Source organism: Anguilla rostrata, chromosome 18, assembly GCF_018555375.3.
Source record: "Anguilla rostrata isolate EN2019 chromosome 18, ASM1855537v3, whole genome shotgun sequence".
NCBI classification, from domain to species: domain Eukaryota; kingdom Metazoa; phylum Chordata; class Actinopteri; order Anguilliformes; family Anguillidae; genus Anguilla; species Anguilla rostrata.
In genome coordinates, this window is record NC_057950.1 from 14181959 (window position 1) to 14197959 (window position 16001).

General features: G+C 51.0%; 1 protein-coding gene across 1 annotated transcript in view; it reads right to left on the reverse strand.

Moving 5' to 3' along the window:
* LOC135245054 (echinoderm microtubule-associated protein-like 4) overlaps window positions 1-16001 on the reverse strand; it is a 47933-nt gene that overhangs the window by 23662 nt on the left and 8270 nt on the right. Inside the window, 4 exon segments of the mRNA XM_064317823.1 lie at window positions 1258-1401; window positions 3714-3899; window positions 5232-5367; window positions 11010-11189. Of these exon segments, the coding sequence (XP_064173893.1) occupies window positions 1258-1401; window positions 3714-3899; window positions 5232-5367; window positions 11010-11189 (646 nt within the window).

Sequence of the window (16001 nt, forward strand, 5' to 3'; positions counted from 1 at the left end):
CGCACAGAAGACGAACGAGCCTTAAAAACATAGTAGACTGCAACATGGTGCACTGTGTTCCCTCTATAGTGAATCATAGCAGACGTTCAAAAAGTTTGTGGTCGTTGCATATACGGCAGTATGATGAAAGTTAATGCTAGTCAGATGTATTGAGGTTTGGCTCCGTGTAAATGTTATGGTAGTGATTTAAGGTCATTCTGCTTTCATAATTGAAGTCAATGGCACATGTTCCCTTCAGCATGAAACAAGCTAGCTGTTAATACACTTTTATTTCAGAAACCTTCCTGACCATAGTTCATATTGCCCAAGATTCTGTGTGTTCTGTAACTGTGTATTCAAAACATTATACTGTATCAGAGTTGAATGTTGCAAGAAATGTTGAAATTCAGTTAAAAAATAATTAAATTAATCTGTTTAGGAAAATGCTCCTCAACAAATCAGCCAATGTTGGTTTACAATGTATTCCATTTTTCAGCAGGTGAGAGGCTGCTAATCTCCTCCTCCATTTATCCGGACAAAAAGGGAAAAGAACAAAATAAAAACAAAAGGAATCAGAAAAATGTGGTGGGGACCCCAAGAGGGATTAGGAGAGTGGGGTTCAGCTCGGTTCAGCACGGGGCAGCTGTGCGTCCAACAAGATAAAACAAAGTTTTGGAACACGGACACACTTCTGGCGGGACGCCCGTTTATTGAGAAACTCGGCATGACGAACCGCGGTGATTATGCGTGATGGGAATCTCTGGAGGGAGGCCAACGTCTGTCACCGAGACACTGATTCACCCCCCCCACCCCCCCACCCCCCTACCCCCCGCGGGGAAGATTCGGCGACTGCGTCAGCGCAGGCCGCAGAGGAAGTCATGCTCACTGGAGCGTGCTGCCAGGAAGGAGGCAGGGCTCTCTCTCCCCTAAAAATCAGCACCCCCGTGGCCAGTGCGGACCCCAGGACAACCATCTCTTCTGAGCCACATCATCACCCGCGTGCCCTGTATCAGGAGAGGGCAATTCCACTCCTATAGGGCCAGTGTGTGTGCAGGCTTTGTGTTCACCAATCGCCCCGGCTCAATTAGCTAATCAGCCGTGCCAATTAGCACGTCAAGAAAGGCAGCATGAAAACGGCCAGGCTAATTAAATAATCAAGAGAGCGAACGGGCATGAAACCCAGAAACAGGCGGCCCTTCTTTGGGCCCCCGAACACTCTACTCAGAAGGACGGACGGACAGGTGGACGGACGGAGGAGAAGAGAAGAAGGGCACTCACTTCTCAGCGTTCTTCGCCACCTTGGCCAGCAGCTTGGACGTGGAGGCCGCCTTCACCAGCTTGTTCCTGCTCTCCTCCCCGCCGTCCCACGTGCTGCTCTGGGACCGCTCCATCCCGGAGCCCCGCTTGGTGCTCTGGGCCCTGCTTCGGCCACAACAGAGAGGGGAGGGAGCGTCACACACAGCCGCTCAGACAGAGGGAGCGCACGCTCGCCACACAGAGCCACAGGGGAGAGAGAGTCACACAGAATAAAAGAGGACAAAAGGAGGAAGAGTGGTAATGCTGTGCGAGGTTCACTGAGGCCATTTTTAAATTAACACTGAAAGTCCACCAAAAATCTGAACTGAAAGCCTGCTCAAAAGCTCATTATCAAATGTGTAATTCATCTTATTTATGCTTTTGTAGCTGTCCTTCTACTAGGGACAACTATTTCAACGGTTTATATTCATATTTCATCCACATATAGAGCCGAATCATATCTAAAAACGCCCTGTTATCCAACAACTGTGGCAAATGGCCCCAGCAGTTTTTCAATGTCTCCACAAACACATTCCACACCTCCTGCAGGTCATGTTGACCAGAAATGCATCAGAGAGAGGGAGAGAGAATGAGAGATGGATAGAGAGAGAGAGAGCGAGAGAGAGATAGCATCCCTCTACAAGGCACACGAGTGAGTGAGCACACAATCCGGCGAAAAGACCCAAGCACACGGCAGGCAGGGAAAGGCATTCCCCTGCCGTGGGTTAGTAGATCTGGGCCGAGGAGAACACGGGGCCCCAGGCTTCAGGAGAAAAAAACAGGCCGCACAGTTTAGCATCACACAACATTAACGAGAGAGGTGGAGAAGCAGAAAGGGAAGATGGGGTAGGGGGGAGAGGAGGGAAGGAGAGAAACGCGAGCAGAGTAAGGAGCCAAACGAGCGAGACGATAGTCCTCACGCGAGGCTGTGAGGAGGAGAAAGCGTTAATAGCGGTCACACGCGCTCAGTGCTCAGGATCACTTCTGGACTGGGACTGCCCGCTGACCGGGGGCGCAAACTGAGGGGCAGAGGGGGCAGGAAACCCAGTCTGGAACACAGTTCCACCTACTCTCTCTCTCTCTCTCTCTCTCTCTCTCTCTCTCTCTCTCTCTATCTCTCTCTCTCTCTCTCTCTCTCTCTCTCTCTCTCTCTCTCTCTCTCTCTCTCTCTCTCTCTCTCTCTCTCTCTCTCTCTCTCTCTCTCTCTCTCTCTCTCTCTCTCTCTCTCTCTCTCTGTCTCTCTGTCTCTCTGTCTCTCTCTCTCCCTCTCTCTCTCCCTCTCTCTCTCCCTCTCTCTCTCCCTCTCTCCTTTTCCCTCTCTCCCTTTCCCTGAGCGGGCCGGCCGTGGTGGTCGAGCGGACTCAGAGGAGAGGAAGGGACCCAGACGTCCTATATCTGGGGAGGTCAGCGGTCACAGCTGAGTGGGCCGAACGGGAATTCAGCAGGAAGCCAGACTTCGCAGAAGTGATCCAGACCACAGAGGGGCGGGCTGGGGGGCCCAGAGCACACAGCACACAGCCCGCAGGGAGCCACAACCGGGGGGAGGGCGAGCTGAGCCCCCGCCTGCAGACCCAGCAGCCCTACTGTTCTGGAGTCAGGGCTGAAATGCTTCACACTGTGGGGGGTGTGTGTGTGTGTGTGTGTGTGTGTGTGTGTGTGTGAGTGTATGTGAGATGAGGCCATAAGGAGGCAGAGGAACAGGAGGATTTATGGAAAAATGAGAATAAGAGGGGATGTGGGTAAAAGAAGGTGAGAGAGAAGAGGTGGAGAAGGCGAAAGGATGGTCTTATCGGATGTAAGGGTTTTACAGGACTATATTTGCGTATGTGTATGCAGGCTAACGTGCGGGGCCTAGTTTCCTTCTTAGGCTAGTTTACACTGAGTAACAGTTCAGATTCACCCAGTGAGGTCCCAGGTCTGGCCTTGGAAACCACACCCAGCCTCACACAGAAGCTGGTTGGCTGGTTGGTTGGTAGGTTGGTTTCAGACAGGGCTCCTTTAGAACCACAGTGATTGAGAGGCATTCAGGCTGCAGTGGATAAATGAGGACATGCAGAGCAGAACAAGGGGCATCTGCATTGCATTATGGACCCCTGCTGTGAGACAGCTCCAGTTTCCCCTGCTATACAGCAAAGGCACACAGACTGACAGGTTGTCTGAAGAAGGACTAGTCATAACCCACAGATTTACCGGAGTGCTTGGTTAGCGCTTGCTCCTGTACTGCACCTGAGTGTGCGTGCCTGTGTGTGTGTGTGTGCGTCTGTGAGATCTGGACCTCAGAGAGAAGTAGGTTAAGATGGGGGGGGGGGTGTTGGCGGGAGGGTTAAGCAGGTGGGTTAGATTTGGGGGCGTGTGGGTGTGTGTTGGAAAGCATTCCAGCCCTTCGTCCATAGCGGGGCAGCCCAGCCCCCTGGCATGCGGGTGGGCGCTGAAGGAACCTTTTGGCTGGAGAGGAGCTCTTGTTCTCCTGGGACTGTCTTTGCGACTGAGGGGGGTGGGGGGAGGGGGGGTGGTGGGAGGGGGACGGCGCTTGGGGGCTGGCAGGGCATTTATCGTTAGCCTGCGGCTCCTCCTTCTCCTTGATCCCCTCCATCTGCGGCTTCTCCTTCTTTTTCTCTGGACCGCTGCAATACAACCAGGGGGTTAGCAAGGGGCACAGTCATGAAAACCTAACACGCTGGAACAGGGGGACCCCAAAACACACAGACACAGAGGGACCGCAAACACACAAACACAGAGGGAACCCCAAAACACAAAGGGTTGACCCTGAAAGACACAGGGAGAGAAGGAGCTCCTAACACAGAGAGAGGAGGAATCTAAAACACACGGAGAAGGCATACATAAAAACACACAAGGGAATGGGAGGGGAAAAGAAGGAGGATTCAAAGCAACAGGGAGAAACAGGAACCAAAAACTGGGGAGATAGTTTATCTCAAAACTCTGAGAGAGGAGGGGAGAGAGAGAACTCCAAAACACAAGGGAGGGGTCATCCCTCTGAAACAACACACGGGTTCACAGAACGCCTGGCTCACAGAAGTTATTCTGGGCAGAAATCACTTTATCAGTGCAGGTTTCCAACCCGCGTGCACTCATCAGACACAGACCTATGGACACTGGTGCACATGTATATGCGGATAAGACCCCCCAGCACTTCATATGAAAAACACAACTGTAGCACAGCGTGGCTGTGAGCTTATCATTAATAAAAACCAAGCAAGTCCTCTGCATGGTGCAGCCGTAGTTGGCACTTCCTGAAAACAAGTACAAGTCATGTTTCGTAATACATGAAGAAAAAGGCTTAACTATATGATTGAATCTGAATGTCTAAATCCCTGAATGATTCACATTCCTGTGGTTTTTCCACATTGAATCGTCAGGCTGCAATGAAGAAAGGGAACATTTGTGATCCGCACATATGCAAACACTGGTTTTCTGCCAGAGATTAGATTAACACTTCAAAACCAAACCCTGTGACAGTTCTGCCATTCACAAAGAAACTCATTGGACAGGAGTCAATGGGTCCACTGGGGAGTCAAATTGCTTCATGAAACAATATACAGTATTATGGTGTGTGTGCATGTGTGTGTGTGTGTGTGTGTGTGCGTGCGTGCGTGTGTGGGTGTGCGTCCACGTGCGTGCGTGTGTGTCTGTGTGTTTATTTTATATAGGCGAGCGTATCTGTTTCCGTGTGGATGTGAGTGTCAATGCGTACATGAGCCACTGTGTTTCTGCGGACGCGTGCAGGTGTTTGCATGTACCAGTGTGTGTGTGTGTGTGTGTGTGTGTGTGCGCATCTGTATAATGCTTGTGTTTAAGTATATCTGCATCAATGTGTGCGTGTGTCTGTGTCATAAGTATGCATACGAATGCATATGTGCAAACGTGTCTGTGTGCAAGCTTGTCCGTGTGCTAGCTTGTCTTTGTGCTAGAATGTCCGTGTGCTTGTCCGCCGGTACCTCTTGGCTGCAGAGGAGAGGGTCTCCTTCCTGGTGACGGACGCAGAGGGGCCGTCTCTGTGACTGGGCTTGCGGCTGCTGGAGCTGCCGTTAGAAATGCAGGACATGGAGTAGGCCTCGCGCAGCGGGTTCTGTCCTGCAGGGGGCGAGAGAGAGAGAGAGAGAGTCAGGAGAGACGCGAAGTTCCGTTTCCCTGACTGTCCCACTCACAAACTATCACACAATACACTCATACAAATCTGAGACTTTGGCGGTAATACGCTGATAAATACAGACCGTCCCCGGTGAGGCCTGCTCACCCGTGGGGGCCTGGCATGCTCTTGTGGAGAGATAATGCCGCAGTACCCCCCAGAAAGGGAACCCTGGCATGGGGGGTGGATTTAAGCCAGTACCTGTGCCAGGGCAGCAATATGCCACATCTCGGGTACAGGGTACAGCTGGCATTTTTAGCTGGCACCTTAACTGTCCGAGCCGCCCAGGACTTTAAAGGAGGTTCTGGATGAAGGCTTTTTAAGGGTGTGCATATTCCTTCACCGCGCATTCGAAAAACGGGCATCTGACATTGGCAACGTCCAAGCAACTCCTGCTTTTTTTTTTATTTTTCTATTAACTGCTAATGGAGTGCTAACTGACTGCTAGCACATAGTGTTTTCCATGTAATAGGAAGTCAAGTTCCTGAGAAGTTTCCCAGCAGCGCCGCTCTTCCTTTGTATGGTCACGGTGTGAATGAGCAGCACTGATGCCAAACAGACAGCCCTGCTCCTGCCAAAGCTCAGCCAGTCTCAGCGCACAGACAGGCTCTCCATGCTACAGGCCTCAGCCACCTCCCTCTCCGCTGCGATTGGTTAGTCCAGCTGCCCTGTCATTTGTCCCTGTTTTATATTGGGAGCACTTGTGCTGATGATCACCCAGCAGCACCAGTTAGGCTATACCTAGAGGGTGTGCAGACAAACGTTTCTGAAATGTCCCAAACTTGTGTGGTGGGGCCCCAAGTTGGTCAGGTGCTCAAAAATGCACAAAGGCAATTATAGATTCCCTTTTCAATCATCTCACACTGACTGGCCCATGTTGTCCAGATCCTCGCACCATTCAAATCTCAAAAACTGGATGAGACATCGGACAATAAGGTAAAATCATGGTACAATAATAGCCTCAGCTCAGTTCATGGAGTTCCCCAGAGCACTGGATCAGGTTTAATCCTTCTATACTGTCGTAGACCAATACACAATATCAAATACACACAATCCCATCTTGCTCTGCTTCCTGAACAAGCTCTTGTTATCACAAGGACAACACAGGGTAAACAGTCAACTTTGATGGGCAGACAATCCCCTCAGGACACAAGGCATATGGAACGCTCCAAGTGCCTAGCTCCCCCTATGTAACCATGTGGGACTGCAGGCTGTATTCACGTGGATACGCCCAAAGTAAAATGATAAGCTACACACTGGTGCACTGAGGTCTGGAGAGGGTCATGGGAATGAGGTGGGGTGGGGGGGGGGGGGGGCAGGAGCAGTTCACAGGGAGCCGAACAAGAACAAAAGGAAGGATTAATGAGCGCAGACTCCCTGCTAGCCTCGACCCAGCAGACCAGGTAATTGGATAAGGAGGCGAGGAGATTAACGGCGGCAGGGCTCGTCGCAGAGATAACCGATTTAAGTTTCGGGTCAGCAGCGGACACCACGGAAGAACACACGCTAATCGAGACAAATCCCAAGAGCACACGCACTGATAAAATCGCATTTAAGATGACGCACGCACACGAGCACACACGCGCACACACACACAGAAAACCTAACTGCTGAGAGTAACCACTAATAAAACCACATCACAAACGAGACCCAGTTATAAACATCTGTCATACAGTAAATGACACACAGTCAAAAAAAAAAAAAAAAAAAGTCCAATTACAGCACTGAGGCTGAAAACGTTGGTGGCTGAAGGCTGCTGGCTGAACCGCTGAACTGCAGCCGCACAGCCACAGAAAGAGCCGGAACAAACCGGGTTTAAAGAGCACTGACCGCTGACACACTGCGTGCGATGAGCAGGTGCTGGGAACAGGGGAGGGCTATCCGATGTCAGGGACACACGGGTCTGTTTCATGGCTCCTTACTTCCTAGCAGGAACAAGCCAACCCAACGGCGGGCTCCGCCCAATCACACAGCTCGAGACGTGCCCGTCACCCGCCCGTGCCCCGCGTGCCCCCGCCCCACAGGAATGAGGGAGCGCGGCCTCTGTTTTGAGGATCTGCGTTCTTCCGATCTTCCTCATTACACACATCCTGCCACAGCCAGAGGCTGCAAGATGACGCCACCAGAACCTACTGACCCAGTTCTGCTTGTTCACCCACACAATTGGGACCAATTTCAACAGCTACAACAAAAATCAAACTCAATTCCATAAATCGGAATCAAAATGATTAAATGCAACAGACGGCAGTTAAAAAAAAAAAAAAAAAAACCCTCCCCGCCAAGCAGTTCTTTAGGCCCCCACTCCCTCCTGAGAGATCCCTGGGAGACAGAGAAGGGGGGTTCAGAGGGTTCGTATTAAATGCAGCTGTTTTAAGGCTCAGACTGCAGCACCCCTTCCTATCCGCAAAAACCATCCTCATCCTCATGGTGGTGGTGGGGCAGGGTGGGGTGGGGAGGGTTCCTGTGCTGTTTCTGAGGGGCGGGACTGGAGAGCTAGACTGTGGCCATGGCAACCAGAGCAGTGGGAGGGGCCTATCAGGGGTGTCACTCAGAGCGGCTACAGCAACCTCGCAGGCAGCCAGTCCTCCCCTGAGCTCCGCAAAGCCACAGGAAACAGAGTTCATCCGCCTTCCCAGAGATGACGCACAGCCAAGCAACCCCTTCACCACCACCCTCAAACCCCACCCCCACCCACACACCAGGGTTTATGCTCAGACTCCATACAACACCGATCAAATTCCTACCCAGGCGAGAGAGAGAGAGAGAGAGAAATGGATGGGGGGAAAAGAGGCAGAGGGAGGAAAAGAGTGCAAGGAGGAATAAGAATCTAAAATAAGGGTCAAGAGAAGGACAAAGAGGAGAGAGAGAGGGGAAGAGAGAAAAGGAGAAGTTGAGCAGTAGAGAAAGCAAGATGAGGGAGAAAGACAGAGAGGAGAAACATAGATGGAGGAAGTGAAGGGGAGAGACACAGAGGTGGAGAAGCCTGGGAAAGAGAGATAGAGACGAAGCGGTAGAGGAAGAGGGGACTGAGAGAGGTGGAGGAGTTCTCTCAGAGCAGATAGGGGAGAGTAAATCAATGCCTGAGGAACAGGAAGAGGCCCGATTTGGGGTGGGTGGGGGGGAGGGTGGGGGTGGTGGGGTGTCAGAGTCTCTCTCTGCAGAGGCTGCGCCTGCAGGCCTGCCATGCGATCGCAGGGCTTCCTGTTCACTTCCTGAGGAGCACGTGCTTCTTCTGCAGCGCAGCCTCAGACGCCAGGCAGGCAAGGCAGTCCTTCAGAAAGGACAGAGCCGTGCTCAAAATAACCCTCAGACCCGACGGGGGTCAGTCACCTGGCAACCACAACTGCTGAGTAACGTGTGTAGCGGGGAGGGAGTGGGGGGGGCAGGCCAGTGCCCTGGAGATGGAATTAACCGATGGGTGATGTCATAATGAGCTAAAGGAGGTGGCTAAAGCGAGCTGGTCCAGGAGAGAGTTGAGGACGGACTCAGGGCGAGAGATGAGGAAACGCTCTTCCTCACGCAGGGGAGGAGGGTGGCGTGCCTGGGCTGAGCCCGTTGGGACTGAGACGCAGGGCCGCAGCGGGCAGTGTGGTCTCCAGACGGGCAGCGTGACGCAGCGTTAGCGTGCAGGACCGGGGGAGGGGTCGCTGGGGGACGCGGTACTGCAGCAGCGGCAGCGGAAAAATTGGAGCGCTCGCTCTCGCTCCCTGTGCCCGTGGGCGTGAAGCGCGCTTTTATCGCCCGGGGAAGGGAGGCCGGGGGGGGAGGCGGAGAGCGTAACGGCAGCCTGCGGATTCCCGGCAGCACCGCCACAGGAATGCCCAGCTCCTGTCTGCCCGACCGCGTGGCCCCAAGGCACCCAGGCCCCACAGCCCCACAGCCCTACGGCCCCACGGCCCCAAGGCCCCGAGACCCCGCTCCGCTTTTATCAGGAGAGGGAAAAATGCGCCGACCGCAAATGGACCGCAGTGCTTTCCACAGCTGCACCTGGACCGTGAGACCGCACACTCACAAAGATGGGGGGAGAGAGAGAGAGAGAGAGAGAGAGAGAGAGGGAGAGAGGGAGAGAGGGAGAGAGAGAGAGAGAGAGAGAGAGAGGAAAAGAAAAATAATCTGCCCTCTTCAAGAGGCGCCCTACACACTGGAAGTGCAAACGCATCTGCACACACACACACAAGCACACAAACACACACACACTCAAACAAGCATACTCACGCACGCACACCCACATGCACACATACACGCATGCGCACACGCACACACATGCACTCATACTCAAACACACACATATACATACACACGCAGAGCAGTTCTGAATGGAAACGTTTAGCGCTAAGACTCCAGGTTGGACTGAAACTATTAACAGATCCTGTGATTGGCCCAGTTCCTGCACTTCCTGCATGTAAACAGAAGTCGGATCACTTGGGGGGGGGGGGGGGGGGTTGGGAGCAGAACCTGAATGACCTGAAACAGCCAGCCTGCGGCCAGAACACGGCTGACACATACTGCACGCAGACACACACACACACGTACACTGCACGCAGACACACACACACACGTACACTACACACAGACAAACACACACACACACATACTGCACGCAGACACACACACACACGTATACTGTACACAGACAAACACACACACACACATACTGCACGCAGACACACACACACGTACACTACACACAGACAAACAGACAAACACACATACTGCACACAAACACACTTTTTTGTCTGTTGCCTTGCTACTCTGTAAAGTGTCTTTGTGACATTTCTCTGTAAAAAGCACTATACAAATTGAATTGAATTGAACACACCGCACACACTGCATACAGATACACACATATACACACTCACTACACCCACACGCTACACACACACACACAAACAGACACATACACTGCACACAGACAGACTGCACACACAAAAGTTGTGCTGGGCCCAGTGCTACAGGGGGTGTAGTGGTCAATAATACCAGCTGTGTAGCAGGCAGTGGTGTTGGGTCCGTGGTCTCTGTGGTTCAGGGCTCAATGGTATAACAGCCAGTAGTACTACCAGCAGTGTAGGAGTCAGTGGCATACAAGCCAGCAGTATAGGAGTCAGTACAGGTCAGTGATGTAGAGGTCAGTAGTGTACGGGTCAGTGCTGTAGGGGTCAGTTGTGTAGCAATGGTTCCAGCACTGGAGGGGTCAGTAGTGCTCAGCAGTCACTAGTTTCTGCAGTGTACAGGTCAGCAGTGCTCAGCAGTCAGTAGTTTCTGCAGTGTACAGGTCAGCAGTGCTGAGCGGTCAGTAGTTTCTGCAGTGTACAGGTCAGCAGTGCTCAGTGGTCAGTAGTTTCTGCGGTGTACAGGTCAGCAGTGCTGAGCGGTCAGTAGTTTCTGCAGTGTACAGGTCAGCAGTGCTCAGCGGTCAGTAGTTTCTGCGGTGTACAGGTCAGCAGTGCTGAGCGGTCAGTAGTTTCTGCGGTGTACAGGTCAGCAGTGCTCAGCGGTCAGTAGTTTCTGCGGTGTACAGGTCAGCAGTGCTCAGCGGTCAGTAGTTTCTGCGGTGTACGGGTCAGCAGTGCTGAGCGCTCAGCGCTACCTTTGCCGGGGGTCTGTTTCTTGGGGGCGGTGGAGTCCTCAGAGAGGGCCAGGCGGCGCAGCACGTCGGCCAGCGCCGCTTTCATCACAGTGATCTCATCCTCCTGCTGCTGCACCCGCAGCTCCAGCGACGACAAGCGGTCCTGCACATCCGACGCACTCGCCGCCGAGATGCTGTCATCTGCAGAGAGGGACGGAGAGAGGGAGAGAGGGAGAGAGGGAGAGAGAGGGAGAAAGGGAGAGAGAGAGAGAAAGGGAGGGAGAAAGGGAGAGAGAGAGAGAGAGAGAAAGGGAGGGAGAAAGGGAGAGAAAGAGAGAGAGAGAAAGAGAGATTTTCTTTACTGTCCGCACCACTGTAAACACATATGTATCAGTCATTTAAGACTGTTCAGCGCTGTCACATACACTGAGGGGAACAACACAGTTCTATGTTTCACTGAATATTTTTTCAGTGAATTGTACATGTAAATGCTAAATGTTCAGCTACTTTCCGAAAAATGCTAGATGCTTAAAATGTTGAGCAATGCGTACACCGGCATTTAAAACCCTCAGAGCTTGTAACGACTCGTTCAGAAAGAGTACAGGTTGCAGCAATAAATCCATTTGTAATTTGACTAAATACTACCTACCCTCAAGGACACCATTTCACAATGCCTGTTTGTCCACGCATATTCCACAGATAACCGTCTGATCGTTCACCTGTACAATATACAGACTGTACATCTTGCACAATATCCGACAGACAGTCATTCTGTGGGCCTTATTTTTATTTCAGCTCTACAGCCACCACTCTTGCCCCGAGAGATTGGAAGGCTTAGACTAAATGTAAATGTAAGCTTCACATTTGCATTAAATGTAAATGATCTCTTTTTAATGTTGTGTCCATTTGTACAGTGACGTGCCCGCAACATTCCGGACTGTATCCCTAACCGCTACTTGCTAGAATGCAGCTGACTCCTGATTATTGGTCCCACTTCCCTCCCTGGAGGGATATTCTGGGCTGTTTCTGTATCGCAGTGCATTTCCAAGTGCAGCTGTGGTTTGGCTTCTGATTGGCTGGATGGGATCCGGGTAATTTGATGTTGTCGGGGGGCCCAGCGCTCAGAGTGAGGTTTAATCATTAAGGCTGCCAAACTTCCAGGATCAGGGCTAAACCAAGAGGCCTTTTCAAAACATGAAGCAAATGAGTAAAACAAATACACATACACACACACACACACGGTCAAAGAACAGGAATGAAACACACACACACACACACACACACACACACACACATGGTCAGAGGACAAGATTGAAAGATCCCTTCTCCTAAAACACACATGACATGGTGGCCCCATAGAAGTTTTAAGTGACACTACAGTAAAGCACATAACAGTGATGTTAAGGCCAAGATAAAAATATTTTACATTACTGTCCTGAGGTCAGATTTACATTACTGTCCTGAGGTCAGATTTACTTTACTGTCCTGAGGTCAGATTTACTTTACTGTCCTGGGGTCAGTTTTTCATTACTGTCCTGGGGTCCAATTTACATTGCTGTATTGGGGTCAGTTTCTGACAAGTGGTCAGGCAATCTGAGATCAGCTGTCATTAGGAGGAACGCGCCCCAAAGCAATTTACAACACAATTCTTTTTTTTCCATTTTAGAAGTGCTTGACGTCTATTTTTCTCATTACAGCAGGGTTACGCCTGTGCGGTTACTTCTGTGTTTATTCACTAGCATGACATGTTAGCCATTTATGTCATTCTGGACAATAGTGCCTGCAAAACAAATAACCAGAATTACTGTAATGTCTGAATGGGAGATGGAGGGGGGGCAAAGGTCATTTGCAAACCCGCCCCCCTTCACCGTCAGACAACTGAAAGACAATAAACAGAGTCAGAACGAGACTTGGAAGGAGACCTCGGTCTCGCCCCTCCGGAAAGCATAATAAACACTGATGAGGAAGTAACCGGAGAAAAAGGATCACAGGCCTGTTCTCCATCTGATCTCGCATTAATAAAGCCGTGCAACGAGAAATACAGTGAACAGGAGGGGGGGGAAATGGTCGCAATTATGCTTTTCAACAGACTTGCCAGGGACACCATTTAAAGCTGCACTGCCCAAGGACTCCACAACCTTGACGAAGAAGAACTTCTGCACAAGTTCAAATCTCTGCTTTCCTCTTTTAAACGGCGGCCATGACACACACTTGTGCTCATCGGGCGGCTTCCCGTCTTTTCCGCCACTGTTTCAGACTCTCGTTTCACAAGCTGTCCACTCGAGAGATTCATTCCGCAATGACTCCAGCCTCAACGCACACTGTACACTCAGAGCGCACACCAAGAGCACGAGCAGTCTACTCGGGGATTCATTCTGCAACGACTCCAGGCTCTGCACACATACTGTACACTCAGAGCACACACCAACAGCACGAGCAGTCTACTCGGGGATTCATTCTGCAACGACGCCAGGCTCCGCACACACAGTACACTCAGAGCACGGGCCAGCAGTGTCCTCGGGCCCAAACCGTCCTGACAGCGGAGTAGTGCTTTTACAAATCACTCACGCGGCGGGTTCTGGGGGCATGAACAGCAGAAACGGAGCGAAGCCCCGTGAGCCAGCACACGGAATCTGTTACGGTGGTGACTGCCTTTCACTGCGCGCGCCGTTTCATGCCAGCGGGGTTCATTAAAAAGGGGAACGAGAATCTGGGGCGGCTGCCAGCGCGAGGAGGCCACGCTAAAAAGCGCGGGCAGCGTCGGCGAGCGTGCCAGCGGGGCGGGAGGCGGGCCCCGGGGCTCCGAGCGGTAGCCGACCGCAGGGGCACGGAGCGCCCGGGGACTTCACCAACACTCTCTCTGAGTAAACACATCAAACAAAGAGTCAAACACGAGAACAAAGGGCCCTTCTGTATGCCCCACTGTGCCATAAAACCCCCCCTCTCCCCTCTCAAACAGTCATCAGGAAACCAGGGAAACTAGGCGAGCGCAGAGCCATCAACCCACTCTCAAATAGACAACCAGGAAACCAGGGAAACTAGGCGAGCACAGAGCCATCACTCCCAAACAGTCAGCCAGGGAACGAGAGAAACTGTGAGCACAGAGCAATCGACTCGCTCTCAAACAGTCAGCAAGGAAACCAGGGAAACTAGGCAAACTCAGAGGCATAAAATCCCTCCCACACGGTCAGAGATAAAGTGGAGGAAAGAAAAAGCAGAGGTCTGAAATGCTGAATGTGCTCGACTCCTCTGATAAAGCAGAACAGCAAGAGCTTTGATAAGAGTTCGGTGGGAAAGTCCCCGACAGGGAAGCCCTTTGTCTTGACTGTCCACAAGATATAATGTCTGACCCACACATATGCAAGTGTACACGCATACACACACACACACACACACACACAAACATCTCTTCAAGACACAGAGAAACGTGTGCATGCACATGTAAGGGCACATACAATCACACGCACACACACACACGTGTATACACATGTCAGTGCATGTATGCCCACACCTGCTGGAAATACTCGCACACCAGAAAATGACTGATAGCAGTGATTAATCCAAAGCCAGTTATCGGCATGAAAGGCAGTTTCTGTCTCACTATATCATGACTCCCTGAGCCTAGCCTGACTTTGACTTAAAGCAGGAGGGCTCACACTGAAGTAGTGCGTCACAAATGGCAAACACATGCAACAGAGAGAAATCATCTGAGTGTGTCAGCTCTGCATGTCTTACCATCAATCAACTTCACACCGACAATGCCGTGAAACAGTATTCTCTCCTTACTGAGTTCCCCTGTTACTGCATATCTGTCACACTGAATGGTTTCAGAAATACAGACAAAATGTAATACAAATTTTTCAAATAATGTATTACATGAATCCCTTTGTTGCCCTGTCTCTTTCTTATTGTGTGGTCATGAACACTCTTATCTGAGACCAGAGATGTCTGCAGTTCTTTGGAAGTTCTGCTGGGATCTTTTATGACTTCCTGGATGAGTTGTCGCCATGCCCTTGGAGAAACTTTGACAAGTTGGCCACTCCTGAGAAGATCTGCTACTGTTCCAAGTGTTCTTCATTTGGAGATTATGGCTCTTTCTGTGGTTCGGTGGAGTCCCAGAGCCTTGAAATGGTTTTGTAACCCTTTCCAGACTGATATATTTCAACAACTTTTTTTCTCATCTCTTCTGGAATTTCCTTTGATCGTGGCATTGTGTGCTTGTATAAATTTTGTGGTAACTAATTCAGTCAGATGGTAAAGTTCAAGGTGAGTGAGGTCTAGATTCAGCAGGGCTGGCTGCAGTCAAGCCTGGCTGTGTTCAATCAGAAGAATGTCATTATCAATTACATTTGGTTTTACATTGGTTTTTCATTAAATAATTGAAATAATTTTTAAAATTTGTTTTGTGTTTATTCAGTTTCTCTTTGTCTAATATTAAATTTTGTCGAAAGATCTGAACTCATTCAGTAGGACAAATATGCAAAAATTGAGGAAATCAGGAAGGGGGCAAATACTTTTTCAAAGCATGGTACGTACTCATACAGTACACATACACACGCTCACTTACAATCACACTCACACAGACACTACGAAGCACACACAATCACAAACACTTACAAGCTCAGCCTCATACAAACACACACACACTACAAAGTCACAAACAGAAAAGGCACACCAACGAGACGCATACACAGACACGCAAACTCAGCCACACACAGTCCCTTACAGCGGTGGCAAATCAAACGCTCGCTATGTCACACAAAGGCAGCCGAGCACGAACAAACAGACACAATCAGGCGATCGCACAAACAGCGCCGCCGCACAACTGCGTCGGTCACACACGCGTCCGCGTCGACGGCGCGAGCATGAGCGAACGTGCCCCTTCGGCCCGCCTTCTGTGGATCGCCTCGGGGCCGGGGAGAGCCACGCCACCGTCCTCACCGAAATAACAACAAACACTCAGATCTGATCAGAACATCCCTCTTTCATCTCAAGAGCCAAGGACACGCCGTG